The following is a 23,188-nucleotide window of genomic DNA, read 5'->3' on the forward strand; positions in this document are numbered from 1 at the left end:
AGAAACATCTCTTGAAGTGTTTTGCTTGTCCTTCACATGTGCAGTTCCAACTGTTTACTTTAAACATCTTGAAGCAGGTATAAAATATGCCATCTCCTATTTCCAAAGACTGATTTTCACAGTAAAATTCCAGGTTATTTACAGGATTAAGCTGTTAAATTAAACTACTACCATACAAAACTGAATATTGCTATTTAATAGTTTTCACAGTACAACCCCTTCTAGGCCCACTGAGACTTCAACAAATTTAGAAGAGTATAATTTTGTTTAGGATTGCACTGTAAAGGCAGATTAACATCTCTTAATCCACATATTTCAAATTAGTTTAAACAAGTCGGAATCGGCAAGAAAACTTGGAGAGTGAATCCCTTCCCCCCTTTGCTTCCAATCTTCCTTCTCCCCATTCACTCACCCTCTACCATGGTTCTCTTCACACCTACCCCACCCTTCACACACCACTATCCCCCACCAGTGTTCCCTCTAAAATGAGTTAGCGTGAGCTAGCTCACAGATTTTTTAGCCTCCAGCTCACACATTTTGTCTTAGCTCAGGAAGGATGACTCCAGCAGCTCACAATTTTAATGCCAGTAGCTTACAAAGCAGAATTTTTGCTCACAAGACTATGCAGTTTAGGGGGAAACATTGCCCCCACCCTTACTTTCTTCCTGGAGAGGAGCAGGGAAGGAATGGAGAAGGAAGCAGCCACAGGCAAGGTCAGTAGGCAGCCTTTCCTGGCCCCATAGCACATAGCCTCTGCTGCTGTCCATTCGCACCAGCCACTTCCCCCTCCCCACAGCAGCAGCAATGTCAGTGAGGCACAGCTCCAAGCCACCTGTCCCACTGAAAGTCCCGCCCCCACACAGCAATGTTGGCATAGCCAGCGTGGTTTCCACCCACTGTCCCAGCTCTCCCCCCTCCATGACAGCAATGATGAGCCCTGCACAGCTCCCCCCTCTTCTGACATGGCTCCCCGTATACTTCCGTATAGATATTCGGAAGTATACGGAAGTCAATGGGGGACAGGAGCCCCAGCAGCCAATCCAAAGCATGCATGTGCAGAATGCATTGCAAATGCATGCTTTGAAGGGCTTTTGTGTAGCTGATGGCTGGGCTAATCCCTCAGCCATCAGCTACATTGTTGTTCTTTTGTTTACTTGGGTATCCAAGTAAACAGTGTTCTCTGGCCAATCACAGAGCAGTGCTATTTTTTGAAACTGCTCTGTGTAGGGTCAGAGTCTGCCTGGCTGGATTCCATTCCATCGCTGTTGTTTTGTGTTGGTGTGTGAGAGACTGTGCTGCGCTGGCCCTTGGTCTCAGCTGCTGCTGCCTTCTCTCAGCCTTTCCTGACCTGCCTTGAGAAGATGTCTAAGGTAAGACAGTCTTGGGGTTCTTGTTTTTATTTTAGTTAGTAAAAGGACTTTTTAAGACTCAGAGTCCCTTTACTTATCCAGATTTGGGTGGGTGAGTACTGGGTAGCTTATTTGGGGTTAGGGGGTTCTGCTGGGGGTGGGGGGTTTGCCAATTTGCCCGTATCTTACTTTAGTGAGAGGACTTTTAAAAGTGCAGTGTCCTTTTACTTTTCTTGATTTGGGTGGCTTGGATTTCTTGGGGTTAGAGTGAAGGGGTTTTTTTGGGGGGGAGGGGTTGGTAAAGTTCCTGTATTGTTAAAAGTTAAGTTTTTTACTGTTTAAAAAGGATCCTGTGTTTGATTTGTTGCTGCTGTGTTGTGCTGCTGTTGTCCCTTTTCTCTTCTGGTTCTTTGGGGGGGGGGCACTATTCGGCCTAATTGTCATTGTTTAAAAGGCCACTTTTTAACAGTGGAGTTTCTTGGCCGCCTTCTGTTGTCCCTTTTCCTGGTTCTGTTTTTTTTTTGGGGGGGGGGGGAGCTGGCACCTGGGTGAGAGACCCAGAACCAGCAGGCTTGTTGTGCTTGGCCAGCTCTCCCCATGTTGTTTGGGGCAGGGCTGGAGAGCTGGCATCTGTAGATTATGTGTTCTGTGGCAGGGAAGCTGGCACCTGGGTGAGAGACTCAGAACCAGTAGGCTTGTTGTGCTTGGCCAGCTCTCCCCCTGTTGTTTGGGGCAGGGCTGGAGAGCTGGCATCTGTAGATTATGTGTTCTGTGGCAGGGAAGCTGGCACCTGGGTGAGAGACCCAGAACCAGCAGGCTTGTTGTGCTTGGCCAGCTCTCCCCCTGTTGTTTGGGGCAGGGCTGGAGAGCTGGCATCTGTAGATTGCGTGTTCTGCGGCAGGGAAGCTGGCATCTGGGTGAGAGACCCAGAACCAGCATGCTTGTTGTGCTTGGCCAGCTCTCCCCCTGTTGTTTGGGGCAGGGCTGGAGAGCTGGCATCTGGGGTTGCTGCAGCCAGGTCTGCTGCAGACCTTGAGCAGATTGTGTTTTGTGTGGCAGTGACGTTGGCAACTGGGTTTATATTGGTTCCAGGCCTGCAGGGTTCATAGAGTAGATAGAGGGATGTAGTGCATTTGGGTCCTATAGAGATTATCTGGTGTGAAGTTAGGTTTGGCTTTGGATGCCCCAGGAATTGGACCCCCTAGTCCAATTTTTTTTTGGCCTTGCGGGTTTTGTGTGGGACAGTGCCCTGAAGCTGCACAGCAGTTTGGGGGGCTCTCCTCAAAACCTCCTGCTCCCCAAAGCCACTTTTCCCATGACAATTACAGTGAGGAAGTGGCTCTAATTGGTTTTTTTTGGGACTTGGAGGTTTTATAGGGGAGAGTTCCCTGCAGTTTTTGGGGCTCTCCCTCAAACCCCCTGCCCCCCAGCAGCCTCTAATTATGCCCTACATTGCCATTGATTTCAATGGCCCATAGGGTATAATGGTGGGATGGGGCACCCTCTTTGGATGCCCCTGGAATGGGACCCCCTGGCCCAATCTTTTTGGGACTTGGAGGGTTTGTAGGGGAGAGACCTTTGAAGGTCCTCTGCAAATTTGGGGGCTCTCCCTCAAACCCCCTCCCCTCCAGGCAGCTTCCAATATACCCTATTTTGCCATTGATTTCAATGGCCATAGGGTATAATGGGGCTGTATATTCAGAAATAGCCACGCATCTACCGTATATGCGGCTATTCCGAGTAATAGGAAATACACGGTATTCCGTATCTTTTTGGCCCCGTGTATTAACAAATCCGCGTAATTCCGTGTTTTTTTTTTTGAACACCCCTAGTGCAAAGAAGTAACCCCATCATCCTTCTAACTCTACAAACAAGGCCTTAACAAATTTTCTTTGACTCTAGAAACCAGCTCAGAAATTTAGGAGCCAGACTCATTTTTAATCTTTCAGGAATTTGTACTAATGACGGTATTCTCTAATTAATGCCATCACAAAACCTAATTTGAAGCTCTTCAGTGTTTCTTATAACTTTCTTAAAGCTATGATAAAAATGTCATAGTCTACAAAGAAATAAATAACCTTAAGGTGGTGTTACCATCAAAATAAAAAGCTAACCTTGAACCATAACTCAGCCTTTCCCAAGTTTTCCATAATTCCATCATTGCTTGTAATAACTGACCACTGGAGTGAGGCTTAGTCTGATCAGAAATCTGGAAGCTAAGCAGGGTTGGCTCAGCTTAGTACTTGAGTGAAGGGCCACCATGGAGATCCAGGGTTGCTCTGCAGAGACAGGCAATAGCAACCCACCTCTGTCCATCACTTACCCTCAGAACTCTAGAGGGTTCAACATAAGCTGGCTACAACTTCACAGCATTTTACACACAGAAAGGCTAGTTAAGAAATAAATTCATCTGTCACCACTAACTGATTTAAAGCAGTGGTACTTATTCTGCAGCTCACAAAGAGCCCAATTTATAATTAACAGCTACCAAAAGTGCAACACTTCGTTCCATCTTTGGCATGAGGCCTGCACTTCAGGGAGGCTCCCAGCTTAGCTGTTCCTCTGACAGTGGCTGTTTCAAGGAGGGACAATCTATCAACCAGAAATCCCATTGGGCAAGAGCCTTGCCCACTTTCCTGCAATATGGGGTAGGTGAAACACCGGTGAATGGTGCTCAGAAGAGCCACAAGCGGGTCCTGCTAAATAAAATATACTGGTGTAAAGTTACTTTTACATCTACAGAGCTTTCCCTTATATTAATAAAAGCATAAGAACTGACATTTCCAGTTCCTGCCCATTCAATAAAGCCATCTATAGTCTTGGCCATCAAAACATTTCCATTTTGCCAAATCTCATACTTCTTCTTGAAATAAATGGATTTCTGCTTAGAGACAATAATATAGCATGCATTGTTGTTGTTTGGGTTGGTTGTTTTTTTTTGCTTTGCTGCTTCATCATTTGTAACATAATGCTGAAATGCAACTTTCCTGTTTCAGCTGCTGGAAATGGTAACATTATGGGCAGATCCAATATTAAGGAAATGCCTTTTTCATGACTTGCAACTCCAAAGCACTGGTACAATACAAAAAACACTATAGGGCCATGTTTCTGTGGCATTAAAGTAACTTAATAGCATAGCCAATAGTTAAGACAGTAAGCAGTAAAATACCCGATGACTAAAGTGGACAAGTTAAATAGCCCTTTCAGGCACATTAAATACATTTTACATAGTTCAAATCAATAAGGTGAACTCACTGGTAGGACAACCTATCATGAAGGATGGGAAATGGTGAGAATACCCGCCACACTAGAACCTAGTTCTCAGAAATGTAACCCTTACTAACCAATACCAAGAGCACAGATACTACAAACTAAAGCAGCACACTAAGACTGCTACTTGTTATCATTTAAAATATATTTGTAAGTATATACTTTGGAACCATAACCATTTATGCTGCAGCAGAAGGCAACTCCAGAACCCATAATGACCCATCATCACCCCAAATAATTCTGCTTGGCCCACAGGGCTGGTTATCTACTGTGCCAAGGTTGAACTCTCACAGACATTATGACCAAAGTAAAGGAGGGAGATAATAATGTCCTTATAGTATCACATCTTAGTGTGTATTTGCTGGTTCCTTCATACAACAGAACTCTACTTCTGCTTCACTGCACTGCTAAACATGAAATTAAGCAATTTCTTGATTACAAAACACCAGATCAAGGCTGTGTAGCAAGCAGTGCTTTCCTGTCATGAATGATAGCAGCTGTTTTCACTTAAATAGTAAGAACACTTCACTCATTTAGGAGACCAGACAGACAGTTAGGTATGGAGAGTTTTGTTGTGTAGTGGCAGCTAAATTACAGTACATGTATCTAGGCACAAAGAGGCAACTGGGTAGTTGACAACTCAAAAATACAGTAATATCACTGGCAATGACAGAGAGTGAATTCTACCACCAAGCATCCCAGCCCTATAGTCCTACGCTATAGAAGTAGCATATGTATATTCAGCATATTGATTCACTGTCATCAGTTCCTCCAGGATACATACCTCGGGAGCAAGGACAAAAGTCTGCATGAATCTTCGCAATGGCTGAGTATTATTAGAGAGCTCGCCCATGACCTGTACTACAACACCATCATTAAGAGTAGCATGAGCATCCACATGACGGATCTTTGTGTGACAATCCTTAAAGTTCAGTGACAACACCTTCTTGTGGATATCCTACAGAAATTATATTAAAACGTATGAGAAGCTTTCAAGAAGGAGCTGGACAGAGACAAAAATGGAGGTGTTGTGAAAATAATCACATGTTCAGACTGCGTGGAACCTATCCTTTTTGCTTAAACAATTTCTAAGTACAGTTTTCTATTTCCACTGGCACCACTTTCCCTATTTAAATTTAGGAAGCTGAGTATAAATACCACCACTATCCTAAAATACATTTGGTATACTACTCCAGCACATAATCTAGCACATGGTATACTAATCTAGCACTGAAAAATCACACAAAACTATTAACAAAGGCTAATGAAGTTCCCAGTATGAAATTTGATCTTGATGCTAGAAATGTACAATATTTCTGACAAACTTCTGATGCATTAACACAACAGTATGATACTACCTTCTCTCTCTCTCACACACACACACACACACACACACACACACACAAGATGCTGACCAATTTGATATGCTTTCTGAACATTTATACTGTTTTAATCACGTTTCAGTCAGTAACAAAGCAGTTTTATGAATGCTTACAGACTGCCCATGGACTGCATCCGCTGGTTTTCCATTTGAATCCAAACCACCGTGGACATAAGAGGAATTCTTTCCATAAAATCTGTGAGGGAATAATTTACACATATTTCACTACGTACAACTCCAATGTATTATACGGGCCCTCACTGCAGTAAAATGTTAACAATATTATTGATTTCAGGCACAGCAATCTCTTGGTTAAGAACGTAAGAAGAGCCCTGCTGGATCAGACCAGTGGTCCATGTAGTCCATTACCTGTCTCATGAAGCGGCCAATCAGTTCCTCTGGAGGATCAACAGGGTATAGAGGCTGAGATCTTCCCCTGATGCTGCCTATTCTTTGGAATTCAGAGATTTCGTTGCTCTCTTTTTGTTGAGAACAATGACAATAAATTTATCTATCTATTTATTGCTTCTGAATGTGGAGATTCCCCGAAGTCACCCTGGCTAGTAGCCATTGATAGAATGTCATGAATCTCCACTGCTGGTAAGTGAATTGATCTAATCCCCTCTTAAAGCTTTTTATTCCTGTGGCCATCACTATATCCTCTGGCAGCAAATTTCACATTTTAATAACTCCTTATGTAAAGAAGGATTTCCTTTTTTTCCATCCTGAATCTACTACTCATCCATCAGCTTCATCAGATGTCTGTAGTTCTAGTATTTTAGGAGAGATTGAAAAAGTTCTGCACATGCATAATTTTATAAGCCTCTATCATGTACCCCCCAGGCTGTCCTTTCTAAACTGAAAAGTCCCAAACCCTTCAGCCTTTCCTCATAGGGAAGGTGCTCCAACCCCCTAACCACCCCGGTTGTTCTCTTGCGTAGTTTTTCCAGCTCTGCAATGTCCTTTTTGAGATATAGTGATCAGAACTGTACACAGTATGCCAATCAAGACCTATACTGGGTTTTATAATACTGACTGTTCTATTTTCACTCCCTTTCCTAATAATCCCCAACACAGAGTTTGCCTTTTTTACCATGACAACACACAGGTTTGATACTTTGAGTTATATACTATAACCGAGATATTTTCCCCTCTCAGTCTCAGCCCCCATTAGCCTAGATGTGAAGGCGGGATTTTTTGGTCCAGTGTGCACTAACTTTACACTTACCAACACTGAACTTCATCTGCCACATTGCTGCCTACTCATACAGTTTGTGGAGATCCACCTGGAACTCGTCACAGCCTTGCTTTTTACCATCTGCAAACTGGGCCATTACACTACTCACCACTAGTTCCAAATCATTTATAAACAAATTCAATATCAATCCCTGTGGGACCACTACTGTGAGAACTGTATTTATTCTGACTCTTTGCTTTCCATCATTTCATTGTTTTTTTTAAATCCACCTTCTTACCACCCCATGGCTGCTAAGATTACTCAGGGGTCTTTGGTAAGGTTCCTAGTCAAAAGCCTTTTAAAAGCCTAATTATATAATGTCTACTAAGTCACTGTTATTTACATGTTTGTTCACTTCCCCAAAGAATGCTAAAAGGTTGTTGAGGGAGGACTTCCCTTTGTAGAGGTTGTGCTGAATTCCCCTTAGCAGACTTTGTTCCTCTCTATATGCCTAACAATTCTATCTTTGATTACAGTTTCAACTAATTTGCCTGGGACAGACTGAGGTATAGATATGGTAAAAGCAATAATCTGTCAAACCATTTTCAGCAACCAGGCATTATTCAACTGCCTCCAAGGAATAAAGTTCAGTACAGCAAGATTTCCCACCTACCCAAATTCTGGCTTGCTGTTAACAAATAGCATGGTTGTCACTGGTGATTCCAGGTACGTGCCAGGGGATGACTTTGTAGGCCTGATATGCAGCACATGCCACAGCTTGTGCCTTTACAAAAAAAATTAGATTTACCAGACATATTCAGTCCACTGTTTAAAACTAGTGGTTTTGCAAAGCCTCTTGCTTTGTTTCGTAAAGAACTGGGCTCTCTATATCCTTTTTGCATCAGACTATTAACCCAGAAAATTAAGATAAAGTCTGTATTACTCTAGGTCTTTCAAAGGCACTCTTACCTAATGTTTACCTTTTCTTTGCCCTAAGGCTAATTGATAGAGAAACCTGTAAAATAAATCACAATTCATTGTTTGCATTTGCTGTAATAAACTGTAGGAGTGCTGTAGAAACAACATGTGCTTTAACAGAGGCCAGTATGGAACCTGCTTTGATATGGAATTAAGAGCTGCTCAAAACATCCTATGGCTTCTTTTTGAAAAAAGGTCTTTTACTGATGCACAAAAGCTAAACCCCATTTCATATGTTCTCAGTCTGAGCCCAGGCAGGAAAAAAGTTCTCATCTAAGATCCAGCAAATCTAAGAACAATTAAAACAGGGTAGGAGGTAGGGAACAAATGTAAACTGTTATCTTGCAAAGTTCTACACAGCTGCACATAAATAAGCACCGTTATGGACAAAAAAAATTGTCAGTTAAAATCTGTAAAAGGGCCAAAAAGGCCTTAAAACCTTTGAAGTTACACAGGTTTTTAAAAACTGTTTTTAATTTAAAAAAAAAACAACCTGTAGTCCGAACTGGGTTAATTTTAACCAGTGTTCTTTAAAAGTTCGATTCAGGTTTTTTTAAAAGAACCCTCTCTATTTTAATATATATTAACAGCCAGGCTACTAAAAAGAATGGAACAATGTACAGAAAGGCAGGGGTGCCACAACAAAAATGCAAGACATATTTAACTATTTCATATTCCTTAACCTGCTGTTTTTCAACTTATATACCAGAAATAACTATGCCCAAACTAGTTTTTAATTTTTTTTTACCTGTGCAAGTAATCTGGTGCCTGATTCAGCAGAGTATAATATTGCCGCACGAACTCCCGCCCAACCAGCAGGGGACTTGGCTTCTCCATCACCATTTCTTTGGTCAACTGAAAACTAAAACCAATGCAACAAATAATTAGAATAATGTCGATAACTGTACCAGTTTCTCCACATCCTATCAGTTTTCTGAACTTATTAACACTATAATCGTGAGACCCTGATGAAGAGCTTTAGAATAATAACTAATGCCTAATGTAACAGAATTTAGTCTGGATCTAAGCTCTTGAAGCTAACTCTGCAGTCAACTACAACTTACCTATAGCACCACCTGAACTGCAGCCAAGAAAGCTGTCTCCAATGACAGGGCATGACCCATGTGATTTTCTTTCTGTTTTTATTCCATGCACACATACAACATTGAAGTAGGAAATCAGGAAAGTGAAACTATGGAGAAAGGAAACAGTCTACAAAAAGGGAGCGCTTTAAAGCTCACATAACCACCCTTCATTTCCTGTATGTCCAAACGTCAAAAGAGAACTTAGCCTCCAGTCTGAAGGGATCCTTGGAGCATGGTTGTCAGAGGGCTTCTATTGAGTACAGCATGGTTCCTCATACAGCTGAGGTATATTTGTGCCTTGCATGTTCTGCAATCTGCGGATGTTAGCAGTACCATAATGGATTTTGGTGCTACTTCCTATGCCTTCACTTTTTCAAAGCAGTAAGGTTTTTTCTGTCATTTCCCTGCTGGCTAAGGACAGTTGATATTCCAAACCTATACCCAGCATCAGCAAGTCGCTGGCATACAGCTGGACTGTCCATTACTGTAAATCTATCAAGGAACAGAGAAGGTGAAAAAGAGGCTTCTCAAAGCTCTCAAAAAATAATAAGATGATATTGGATTTATATCCCACCCTCCACTCCGAAGAGTCTCAGAGCAGCTCACAATCTCCTTTACCTTCCTCCCCCACAACAGACACCCTGTGAGGTGGGTGGGGCTGGAGAGGGCTCTCACAGCAGTTGCCCTTTCAAGGACAACCTCTGCCAGAGCTATGGCTGACCTAAGGCCATGCCAGCAGGTACAGTGGGGAATCAAATCCGGTTCTCCCAGATAAGAGTCCACACACTTAACCACTACACCAAACTGGCTCTCCAGTATCTGATCAAGGGAGCTTTGACTCTCAAGTTTATACCTTGGAAATCTTGTTCATCCTTAAGATGCTACTGGACTTGAATTTAAAAAAAGGTATCCAAACTATCAAGCAAAACAGTCAAAAATCGTTGGCAAACCAAAGAAGAGGTTATTTATGGAGACATTAAGTCCCATTTACCTTACCTGTTTTAGATTACATTGAACTTAAGACATCAAGAAAAGTGAAGATGACTTTCAATCTACAGAGCAAGCAATAATCTTGGAGACTATAACTTAGCCAGATCCCTCTGCACATTGTGAGTGTCAAGATACGGGTTAGATCAGGGGTGTCAAATGTGGCCTAAGGGCCAAATAAGGCCCCCAAGCAACTAGCTGTCATTGGCTTCCTTTTCCCACTCTTGCTTTTTTCTGCATCACAGCTTGCTTTGCTAGGCTGGCTCAACTGTACAGGAGCTATTGAGCAAAGCTATTTTATCCACTGGCTGAGGCTCCTCCCTTGGGGCAGAAGCGGAGGAGGAAGAGCTTGCCTTGTCAGGCTCTCTCAATTGCACAGATCTACTGAGCCAAGCCCCTCTTCCTTCTATTGGCTGAGGCTCCTCCCCCTCCGGATCCACTGGAGGAAAGAGCCAGAGCTTCCTTTGCCCACTTCCCTGGATCCCATGGGAAAGATACAAAGAAAACACATTGAAGACCAATGAGTGCTAATGTTTTAATCATGTTCTAAGTTTTTTTAAAAAAAAAAATCTTTGAGTTTGTGTCTGTCCTTTATTTATTTAGAATTTATGTCGCGCCCTTCCCACGAATGGCTCAGGGCGGCTTCCAATAATGAATCCAACATAAAAATTAAACAATGTTTAGGCATGTAAAGGGTTAAACATTTAAAACAGATAAAACCTTAAAATTAATAAATAATCCATATGTATATAAAAGAGATCTGGCAAGTACGTTAAGTTCTCAAGCTAGGTATAGGCTAGCCAGAAGAGGATCGTCTTACAGGCCCTGCGGAACTGGACAAAGTCCCGCAGGGCCCTCACCTCTTCCGGCAGCTGATTCCACCATGTAGGGGCCATAACAGAGAAAGCCCTTTCTCTGGTGGATTTCAAGCGGGCTTCTTTCGAGCCAGGGACAGTAAGGAGATTTTGTGTTCCCGACCTCAGTACTCTCTGGGGAACATGCGGGGAAAGACGGTCCTTCAGGTAGACAGGTCCCAAGCCATATAGGGCTTTAAAGGTGATAACCAGCACCTTGTACCGGACTCGGTACATCACTGGAAGCCAGTGCAGGGTCCAAAGGCCCGGTTGAATGTGTCCCCACTTTGGGAGACCCAGTAACAGCCGGGCCGCGGCATTCTGCACCAGCTGTAATTTCCGAGTTCGGGACAGGGGCAGCCCCATGTAGAGGGCATTACAGTAGTCCAACCTCGAGGTGACCGTAGCATGGATCACTGTTGCTAGGTCGCCGCGCTCCAGGAAGGGGGCCAACTGCCTTGCCCGCCTAAGGTGAAAAAATGCGGACTTGGCAGCGGCTGCTATCTGAGCCTCCATCCTTAGGGAAGGCTCCAACAGCACCCCCAAGCTCCTGACTCTGTCCGCCGCTATCAGCGGCGCACCGTCAAAGGCTGGTAGGGGGATTCCCCCTCCCGGGCCGCGGCGACCCAGGCAAAGGACCTCTGTCTTCGCAGGGTTAAGCTTCAGCCCGCTCAGTCTGAGCCACTCAGCCACGGCACGTAATGCCCGATCTAGGTTTTCCGGGGCGCAGGTCGGCTGGCCGTCCATCAGCAGATAGAGCTGGGTGTCATCAGCGTACTGGTGACACCCTAGCCCGTACCTTCGGGCAATCTGGGCAAGAGGCCGCACATAGATGTTAAATAACATCGGGGAGAGAACCGCCCCTTGGGGCACACCACAATTGAGTGTGCACCTCCGGGATAGCGCCCCCCCCCAACTGCGACCCTTTGTCCCCGACCTTCTAGGAAAGAGGAAAGCCACTGTAAGGCCAACCCCTGAATCCCCGCGTCGGCGAGGCGGCCCTTCAGTAGCCGATGGTCGACCGTGTCGAACGCAGCCGACAGGTCTAACAGCATCAGCACCGAGCCGCCCCGATCCAGATGCTGTTGAAGGTCATCTACTAGGGCGACCAGCACCGTCTCCGTCCCATGTCCCGGGCGAAAGCTGGACTGAAATGGGTCAAGGACGGAAGCATTCGCCAGGAAAGTCTGTAGCTGCATCGCCATGGCCCTCTCAAGCTATTTATAAAGTTTATATTTCTGCTACCTAGCATCACATTTTATGGCACATGTGGCCTGGTACAACAAGGTCTCATTTATGTCAGATCTGGCCCTCATAACAAAGCAGCATAAGAGAGACCAGTAATACTAATGCAGTAGCCCCTTCCCACCCCATGTCCACTGTTACATTTGAAGAACTTTAGAAAGGAAAGGATTATTTAATTTGGCAACAATAAGTTGTTGGGGTCTCTTTGATATTTCTAATATTCCCACAGCTTTCTGTTTGCTCCAAAGCTTAGCAGGAAACCTACTGGAAATCCCTGCAAAAGTGAAGTTGAATATTTGAAGGCCTGCTGTTCTGTTTTGAAATTCATGCATTTATTCACTTTTGATAAAGGGAACTACGCCCCAAAACAATGTTGGGCTTGGACACTTTTCTCCACACTTATCTGCACTGGAGGAGTTTGCTAGGAGTGATTCTGAATCATACTATCTTCTTTACAGATTCTCCACCCTATTCAGGACAGTTGGTTTACTGATACTGTTGCTGTCGACAGATCTGGACTTTCCCTGTTGAACTATCCACCTGTGTTTAACATATGCAATAGTGGGTTTGGGCTTTGAAATACTTGCCTGCATAATTAATAACCATTTAAATTGTTTTACTTAAACAAAGCAGTAACATTATATATGTATTTTTGTATTTGCTTACATTTCCATGAGAATACATTCATAAAGATCAAGAGTTCTGGAGTATTCTGCTCAAAAAGTTTCACTTTCATTTGAGCTGCTCACCCTTCCCTCCTCACACTTAGCTCTTAACATCTCATCCATATCCAGACCTTTACCACCCAATCTTATATTCACTGAACTTCTTGAAACATAGCACTTATGAATTAAGGGGTTGATTCTGCATGCACAGATGTGTGGAGGACCAATAGGACTGAGGTTTCTTAACTCTGTATGTTTGTTATCTTTTTGTTGTGAAGAGGCATGTTGTCTCTTCAGACACATTTTTTTAAAAAAAATTGCAAAACTAAGTATCTGTGATAATATCTTCTATATAGAAAAACTGCCCAAAATAATCTTACAGAAACCTCTGGGAAAGCATGATGTGAATGGATTAATGGAATTCATTTATCAAAAAATTTAAACATTGCATGAATATACAGCCCTACAATACATAATTAAAAACTAAATCTTTATTTCATGAGGAATAACCTTTTGACTATAATGTATCTTAAACAGAAAACTACCTTTAGATAGTTTAGAAAGCATTTTATTTTTAAAAATCCAATTTAATTTTTTAAAATCTGATTTTGATGTGTTTTTTTTAAGTGCTGGTTTTTATCCACTCTGCTCAAATCCACTTGCATCATGTGAGAAGTTTCCTATTGTAGAATCTCATTTTTATACTTTCAAAATGGATACGATTCCGGCCAGAATAGTAGCAGCAGAAGACAAATTAAAACACTTACAAAAGGTGTACCCTGCCTTTCTGCCTTCAAACGGGCCACCAAGATAGACTATGGACTATACCAGGATTAACTAGCATTATGAGCAAAGGGGGGGACTAGCACAGAGCTCTTTGTTAATACTGAAGACATGGAATAAAAGGACAAAACTTTTATTTGTTCTATGCTCAGCATCAGTAAAACATATAGAACCAACACAGATGGATCAGGCTGATATTTTATACCAGGTGGTTCTTTGTATGTACTGAAGTTTTTGTTGTTGTTGTTACTCTTATGCATGTGAAAGGTTAGTGTCAAGCAGTAGGGCTCTCCTACATTTCCTATTATTTGATTCTCTAGAAGATTGCCAAGTATTCCAGGTATGCAGGATTTGCAGATACTGAAAGGAAGGGACATCCACCTCCACCTCCCCTCAATTATACCTAGGGACTCCTCCATGAGCAGCATTTGGGACTGCAGTAGGAAGGGGTAAGCTTAAAAAGTCATGCTCCATCAGAAGAAATCCCTTCCATCTATAGAAGCCTCGTAAGGGATACAAGCCATCATTTGTTCTGCTCTCCCCTCCTCCCCCAGTTATATTCATGTCATGGCTGGCAACATTATTCCATAGAGCCATTAAGTTTCATGGCTAGAGACTTTTTTAAAAAGGAACATTTGTGCTTATGTACTTTGGAAGATTTAAATACTTGAAGTGTTCATTAGATATTTGCTAGGTAGGTTTTATTTCACTGAGATGTATACATGTGTAAATAACAGAGGTACTAGAAAGAATTCCACCTTCGAAGAATGCATTCAAATAAGTACAATACAGTGGGACTTCCCTTCCAACTATTCTAGATTGACAAACAACCAGGAAATAATGGCAAAACACTGAAGCAGCACCCAGAGAGAATCAGCAACAGAATGTGTTGGTGACCCTGAATGAGTCTTTGGATCTAATCCAGAACCTAAAGGTAATGTCTCTACTGTAGAATTTCAGCTCACATTTTAGAGGCAAAACTTCAACATATTTTCCTCTTCACCTACACTCATTCATTTTTTCTAACAAACAGTAAACCCCAACAATCCATTCACCCAAGGAAAGTAAATCTTTTCCCTGCTTCTTTCGCCACACTGTAGCCCTCCCCTTAGCTTCTGTAGCTGTTAGTTCATGTGAGGGCCCCCATAAGGTTGGGAATAAACTTTCCCCTGGGAGGAAGGAGCTTCCAGGAGGAAAGAAAGGAACTGCATTTGCTGTTTCCTCCTGTTCTGGCAGAATGCTTCATCCAGCCTATTATATCCCAAACAATATTCTTGAAGAATACACGAAATGTGATTTTGTCTTTGTCAGAAATCATACATTAATATGCTCTTGAAAAATAATGAACATTAACCTTCTGTTTAATAACCAACCAAAAGATATTTCATCTATTCAGCTCTCAGTTTGCATATTAGAATCAACTAAATCTACTATACCAAGCTGCTACCAACATGGGGAGTTGCAAGCAGAATAAAATCACTATTAATGCTATATGCAAATTGCAAACACAAAACATTTTAGAAAAGCAGAGGTTTACCTTTGTGTTCACAATGCAGAAAAGCTGGGGTAGAGATTATTTTGTTGTGGCTATTGGATATTCCCATACTAAATAGCATTATGTAACTGAGATGTTACCAATATGCAGATGATACCTAGCTCTACCTTTCTTTCCCACCTAATTCCAAGGATGCTGTTGATGTTCTCTACCAGTGCTTGGAGTCAGTAATGATCTGGATAAGGGTGAACAAACTGAAACATAATCCAGACAACACACATGTACTTTGGGTTAACAGAAAGGCAGACAGGGTTTCAATTTCTTCCTGTCTTGGATGGGATTATACTCCCCTTGAAAAACCAGGTGTGCAGCCTGAGTGCAACTTAACACAGCAGTCATCTTAAGACAACCAGGAGGCTGCAGTGGTTCAGAGTGTTTCTGCCCAGCTTCAGCTGGTGTATCAATTGTGTATGTTTCTGGGTTAGTCAAATCTAGCCACAGTGATCCATGCCTTAATAGACACTGGACTATTACAACTCTATTTGGAACTTGAAGACTGTTCAAAAGCTGCAGCTGGTGCAGAATGTCTCACCAACCACAGAAGCAAATTTAATGGTTACATGAGAACCTCTTCCTACGATCTCTTATACTGAAGGTTATGTATACTGTGCTAAATTCTAAAAGTTTTAGTAACCAGAACGCTCAAATTTTCAGCTATAAAAGTTTTATTTTGCTTTACAGGTCAGAATGGGGTGTGTGGGGAAAACTTACTGAAGACAGCTAAACACTGTCAGCAGAAGACTTAGTCTTCTGTTACTTGAAATTTAACATTATACTGCAAAAACATTCACAAGCCAAATCCCATAACCTTACATGTTAGAAATTTGTTTTTCAATGGAAGCTGAAGTGTAAGAAATTGAATTCTTTGCCCGATATGTCAATTATACATATAAAACAAAACGCATAAAATCAAACAAGCCAATTCACAATTAAAATTCAATAACAGTTTCAGATGGCCTCTGTGATGGACTCAGCCCCTTAGCCTGAGTAGCTGAGAAACAGGCTTGCAGTGATTGGCTGGAACATTGCCCAAGCAATGGAAAAGTATCCTTTGGGAGGTTTGCTCAGCAGAAAATCACCTCAGGATTTTTAGTCTGAGCCAGGGAGCCTTTGAGTCTTCAGGATACAGTCATATGAACATATATGAACATATGAAGCTGCCTTATACTGAATCGGACCTTTGGTCCATCAAAGTCAGTATTGTTTTCTCAGACTGGCAACGGCTCTCCAGGGTCTCAAGCTGAGGCTTTTTCACGCCTATTTGCCTGGACCCTTTTTTGGATATGCCAGGGATTGAACCTGGGACCTTCTGCTTCCCAAGCAGATGCTCTACCACTGAGCCACTGTCCCTCCCCAGTCTTAAATGAAGACAGTGGGCTTAGGCCGGGCAGTTGTTAAATCAACTGGACGAGGGGCTGAGAGCGGCCAGAGTGGCTGGGCTCCTTGTGGGAGACAGAGCTGAGTGGACTCTGTCTGGAAAAGGGAGTTTTCAGATGGTTTGAAACTCTGAGGGAGATTTTGCCAGTGCACCAGGCAATCTCCGGGTACAAACTAGATCACACAAATACACACTGAGGGGAGAACTGGATTCTGGTGGTCAGCAGGGCTGCCCAAGGCTCAGACCAGAGGACTAGCTGTGGGACTGAGACGCATCAGAATTGAGGGGTGCGAGTCCTGGAAGATAGCTAGTGTGAAAGGGTCTGTGAGGGAGAATACTGACACCAGTCAGTTCTCTATGTGTGTGTGGAAGTGATTGAAGTTTGTTATTTATATGATTTGGCACTGTCTAAGTGAGGGTAAAACATCTGAAGAAACAGCATTCTGAGTGCATAGAAGGCACAGACAGCCTGTGTGAAGTAGAGTCTAGTGGGACTCTGAAACCTGCCTGGTTTATTGTTTATTTTAAAGATATTCTGCCATAGTAGTGTTATATTTTACCTCAGCCTGATTAGTATCTACTCTGTAATTGTTTTATTCTGCCAACCCGCTGCCAACTGATTTGCCTCCTGCATATTGAACAGTCATAATCAATATTATTTCATCCCTCTCCCTTGCCTTTTGTTACCCAATAAATATTTCGTGGTTTTTAATTTTAAAACCGTCTGGTGCCAATTATTAAGAGTTCTGACAGGATTTCTGGGAGTGTTACTGAGGGACGGAGGGAAGGTGACCAGGGAGAAATTTAAAGTGGTTGCCTCCCAAGTAAAGCCTCTGAACGGGTTCCTCACAACGTCCATTTCAAAAACCTGGTCCCTGACTGAACATAAATAGATATATATGATAACAAAACAGTCCTGATTGGGCCAGTATATGGCAGGGAGGGCATACTGATGGTTGGTGATGCCCACTGCCTCAACTAAAGGCCTGACAGACCAGACTAGAATTGCAACAGATTCCACAGGGGCCAGATCTCCAGTGGGAGCTTGTTCCACCAGGCAGAGGCAAGACAGAAAAAGCCCTTGCCCTAGTCAAGGACATTCTTTGGGCTAGGGACAAAAACAAGTTGCTTGCATGTAACTGATGATCTTCGAGTGGTCATCTGTGCAGTCCCACACATGGGTCTTGCCTTCAGCAACAGATCCTAACCTTGGAAACTCCAAAAACTTGCTCGAACATTATCTTTGGTGTGCTTTCCGGCTCGCTCTGGGGAGCAGGCACCGGACTGCGCATGCCTGGAGCGAGCAGAAGGCGCCCCTTCCACTCAGTTTCTTCCAGCTGCTACTGACATCCGTGCAGGAAAAGCAAAGAGCCAGCAGAGGTGAAGGCTGGGTGGGCGTGTGTGACTGCACAGATGACCACTTGAAGATCATCAGTTACAGGTAAGCAACCTGTTTACCTTCATCGTGGTCTCTGTGCAGTCCCACACATGGGTGATTAATAAGTTAAAAACAGGAGGTGGGTGCTGGCAATTGGTAAGCAAACATAATAGTTGGTTCACACAGGGGCACTCACCTTGTACTACGTTGCACTCACCTGGAGAAGTATTAGTGAAAGACTGAGCAGAGGACTGCCTGGCCGAAGGAGGCATCACGTCTAGCACGAACGTCCAGGGCATAATGAGTGACAAACGTGGACGGAGAGGACCAGGTCGCAGCGGCACAAATGTCCTCCAAGGATACTCCTTGAAGAAATGCCGAAGAAGTCAAGATGGCTCTAGTAAAATGAGCTCTGAGTCCGACAGGTAATGGCTGTTTAGCAGTCTCATAACACAACCGAATTGCACTAGACACCCGTTTGGAAAGTCTTTGGGTGGATATCTTGGAGCCTTTATGAGGCTTGCCACAGGCTGCAAATAAATTAGTGCCCTTTCGGAAAGGTTGTGTATGTGCAAGATAGAAGGATAAGGCTCTCTTCACGTCGAGAGTATGAAGTATCCTTTGACCTGAGTCCTTGGGTTCTGGGAAGAAGGTTGGTAAGGAAGTAGCACTTGAAAAGTGGAAAGGGGAGACAACCTTCGGGAGAAAGGCAGAGTCCATCCGAAGAACCACCTTGGAACTATGGAAGAGGGTATAAGGTGGATCAGAGCGGAAGGTGCACAGATCACTTGCTCGTTTAACCTGAAGTAAGGACAACCAATAGGGCAGTCTTCCAAGAAAGTAAATGTGAGTTAATAGATGCTAAGGACTCAAAGGAAGCTTTAACAAGCTGGGCTAGAACTAAAGATAAACTCCAAGCTGGAACAATGGGTTTAACTGGGGGATGAAGAAGCAGAAGTCCCTTGAGGAAAACTTTAGATAAACGGTGGGAAAAAACTGTCTGACCATCAACAGGAACATGGAACGATGAGATGGCGGACAAATGAACCTTTAATGATGAGTAACCAAGTCCTGAAGCATGCAGGGACAAAAGGTACTGTAAAATAGAGGAGATAGGAGCGCTGTCCGGATTAATGTCATGAGATTGTACTAAGTGGAGAAGCGCTTCCATTTGAGAAGGTAGGAACGTCTAGTGGAAGGTTTCCTAGCGCTGAGGATAACATGTTGCACTTCCGGGGGCAGTGTTATGGCCGAATTCTCCATGCTGTGAAGCGTAGAATCTGAGGATTGTGGTGCCAGACTTGACCTTGATGTTGAGTGAGGAGATCGAGTACCATAGGGAGGCGGTGATAGGAGTGGCGGGATAGCTGAAGAAGCCTCGTGAACCACAGTTGTCCCGGCCACCACGGAGTGATGAGAATGCAGTCTGTCTGATCTCGGACGATCTTGAGGATCAAGCGTGCGATGAGTGGAAATGGAGGGAACAGGTAATGAAGACCTCTCGTCCAAGCATGGAGAAATGCATCGCTGCTCCCCCTCGCATAGAAGCAACGACATTTGGTGTTGAGTCGTGTGGCAAAGACACCTACACTGGGGCTCCCGAAGCAATGGAAGATGCAGTGAAGATGTGCAGGATTGAGTGACCATTCGTGGTCGTCCAGTCGAAACCGGCTGAGAGAGTCTGCTAGAGTGTTCTCTACTCCAGGTAGATGGATTGTGATGTAAATGTTGTGCTTGATGCACCATTTCCATAGGGCAATGGAGAGATGGCAAAGTCGAAGAAATCTCATTCCCCCCTGCCTGTTTATATAAAAGACGGTTGCCATGCTGTCTGATATGATTTGAACGTGACAACCCATTAGAGAAGGAAGGATTGAAGGGACCTGTGGACCGCTATCAGCTCCAAGCAGTGGAATTCTCTCTGCAGAAGACCACAGACCCCTGACAGTCTTGTCTTCCAAGTGGGCTCCCCAACCCCACTTCGAAGCATCCATGGTGACATTTGCAGTAGGGGAAACCAGGGTGAAGGACATCCCCTGAAGCAAGTTGGGCTGAAGGGTCCACCAGTGAAGAGAGAGAAGGACCTCCTTGGATGCAGTGAGAATCGTGGTTTGGGGCTGCCTGTGAGGATGGAAGGCGCCGACAAACCAAAGTTGCAGAGGTCTCATCCAAAGCGTGGGAAATTTGATGACGGATGTAGTTGCTGCCATGTATCCCAAAAGACATTGAAACACAACAGCAAGTTGAGTTGGAGATTGAAGAACAGCAGTGGCAGTCGCTATGTAGACTGCGTGGAAGAGGAAGAAAAACCATATGAAGGTGCGTGCAGAAGCGGACACTTATGAACTGTAAGTTCTGGGTAGGGGTGAGTTGTGACTTGGCAAGGTTCACACACAGACCTAAGGATGCTAGAAGCGACAGAGTGACTTGAATGTTCCATTCGAGCTGTTGAGGTGACTGAGCAGTCTGGAGTCAGTCGTCTAGGTACAGGAAGATGGTGCTATCTCGAAGACAAAGAGCTGCAGCCACCACTGCCATACACTTTGTGAAAATGCGAGGGGCCACGGACAGTCCGAATGGGAGGGCCTGATACTGGAAGGTGACCCATGCTGAATCCCAGGTATTTCCAGTGTTGAGACCTTATCAATATGTAGAAGTAGGCATCCTGAAGGTCCAGAGATGCCATCCAGGTGTTTTGCAGGATTAATGGCAGGATTGACTGAACGGAGATAATTCTGAATTTTTTTGTAAAAGCATGCTCAGGGTGGCTAATAACATCATTATAATATGTAAATTGTAATATGTTTTTAAAATTGTAATATGTTTTTAAACTGGAAAATGTAAATTATGGTTTTATATATTTTATTGGTTTAACTGTGTAGCTGATACTGTGAGCCGCCCTGAGTCCGCTTGCGGAGAGGGCGGGATATAAGTCAAATGTAATAAATAATAAATAATAAATATCCACAATAAAACAATAAAACCATAAAGCAATAAAACAATTACAGTAAGATCAATTAAAATTAACAATTACACTTTAAATATTGAACAGATTTTAAAAACAGTTTTGGTGCTAAGTTCCATACCATGATGTTAAGCAGCTCTGTACTTTAGTTGAAGGCCATTCAAAAAAGTGTTGTTTTACAAGCCTTGCGGAATTGGGCAAGGTCCTGCAAGGCTCTAACATCATCAGGGAGTTGGTTCCACCAGTGGGAGGCAGCAATAGAGAAGGCTCGTTCTCTGGTAGCCTTCAATCTCACCTCCCTCAGCCCGGGGATTTCTAACAGATTTTGTGATCCAGATCTCAGTACCCTCTGGGGAATATGTGGGGAGAGCCGGTCCGTAATGTAGACAGGACCTCAGCCATACAGGGTTTTAAAGGTAATAACCAGCACCTTGTAGCGAATCCAGAATGCTATTGGCAGCCAGTGCAGTCTCCGCAGCCTCGGCTGCACATGATCCCGAATAGAGAGACCCAGTAACAGCCTGGCTGTAGCATTCTGCACCAGCTGCAGCTTCCGGATTCGAGACATGGGCAGCCCTATGTAGAGGGCATTACAGTAGTCTAGTCTTGAGGTGACCATAGCATGAATCACTGTTGCTAAGTCGCTGTGCTCTAGAAAGGGTGCCAGCTGTCATGCCCGCTTAAGATGGAAAAAGGCGGATCTCGCAGTGGCTGCTATCTGGGCCCCCATAGCCAATGTGGGCTCCAGTAGCACCCCCAAGCTCTTGACTTTAGGCGCCGATATCAGTGGTGCCCCATCAAAGGCTGGTAAAGGGATTTCCCTTCCCAGGCCACTACGACTCAGACAAAGGACTTCTGTTTTCGTTGGGTTCAGCTTCAGACGACTCAGCCTGAGCCACCCATCAGCAGATGAAGCTGAGTGTCATCTGCATACTGATGGCAACCCAGCCCGAATCTCCTGACAATCTGGGCAAGGGGGCGCATGTAGATATTAAACAACATCGGGGAAAGCACCGCCCCCTGAGGCACCCCACAATGAAGCGGATGCCTCTGGGATGATCGCCACCCTTTGTCCCCAATCACAGAGAAAGGAGGAAAGCCATTGTAAGGCTAACCTCTGAATCCCCGCATCGGCGAAGCGGTGAACCAGCAACTGATGGTCGACCATGTCGAACGCTGCCAACTGGTCCAACAACAACAACAGCACTGCTGACCCACCTCGATCCAGTTGTAGCTGGAGATCATCTAAGGCGACCAGCACCGTCTCCGTCCCATGGCCCGGGCGAAAGCCAGACTGGTGTGGGTCTAGGACGGAAGCATTCTCCAGGAAGCTCTGCAACTGTAACGCTACTGCCCTATCGATAATTTTACCCAAGAAGGGTAAATTTGAGACCGGCCGATAATGCGCCAATTTGGCCAGGTCTAATGTTGGTTTTTTCAAGAGGGGATGGACTATCGCCTCTTTAAGAGGTGTTGGAAAAAGCCCATCTGAGAGGGACCTATTTACGATATCCCATACAGGATATTGAAGCTCCATCCGGCAAGCTTTAATCAGCCAGGATGGGCAAGGGGCCAGATGGATATACAGCTAAATTTTTTAAAACCCTCAAAGAGGGTGGATTAAAGTTAAGAGGGGGAAGGGATCCTCCCACAACTATCACAGTTCCCATTTGTATGTCATATTGCCAAATTTTATTAAAATATTAAAGGCCTCAAGTATTTTCATCAAATTTGGAAATCAGGAATGTTCTTCAGAAAAGCAGCCTTCAAAAGCCAGAATGAATTCAGCTAACAGTCTGTCAATATATGGAGAGACCTATGTTTGAAAAATGTATTTGTACCAATTTCAGTGAATGTAATGTTCTATAATGACAGGCAGTACAGTTACTGTATTTTTAACATTTGATATTTCACTTCTCTATTGTACACAATTTGTTAAAAGTAATTTTGTAATTAATGTCCTGATGCCCTTAATTTGTGCTACAGAAACTCGTAGTTCAAACTAAGTGCTTCCACCAAATCAATTTAGTAGCATACATCTCTTTGTCAGTTAGGGAAAGATCTAGAATTTCACTAAGATTTTCCTTTCCAGACCTATTATAGTTTTCAAGTCACTTGCAAACAATTAGTCAGAGTCC

At 43.7% G+C, this 23,188-nt stretch overlaps 1 protein-coding gene across 2 annotated transcripts in view; it reads right to left on the reverse strand.

Moving 5' to 3' along the window:
- The window catches only part of G3BP1 (G3BP stress granule assembly factor 1), a 54,458-nt gene that overhangs the window by 11,557 nt on the left and 19,713 nt on the right, over positions 1–23,188 (reverse strand). For both annotated transcript variants that reach the window (XM_060240285.1, XM_060240284.1), the window contains exons 2-4: positions 8,904–9,017; positions 6,115–6,196; positions 5,404–5,577 (exon numbers count right to left, since the gene is read on the reverse strand). In XM_060240285.1, coding sequence (XP_060096268.1) covers positions 5,404–5,577; positions 6,115–6,196; positions 8,904–9,017 — 370 coding nt within the window. The remainder of the gene's footprint in view (positions 1–5,403; positions 5,578–6,114; positions 6,197–8,903; positions 9,018–23,188) is intronic.

The sequence above is a fragment of the Heteronotia binoei genome, chromosome 5 (genome assembly GCF_032191835.1).
Source record: "Heteronotia binoei isolate CCM8104 ecotype False Entrance Well chromosome 5, APGP_CSIRO_Hbin_v1, whole genome shotgun sequence".
Lineage (NCBI taxonomy): Eukaryota > Metazoa > Chordata > Lepidosauria > Squamata > Gekkonidae > Heteronotia > Heteronotia binoei.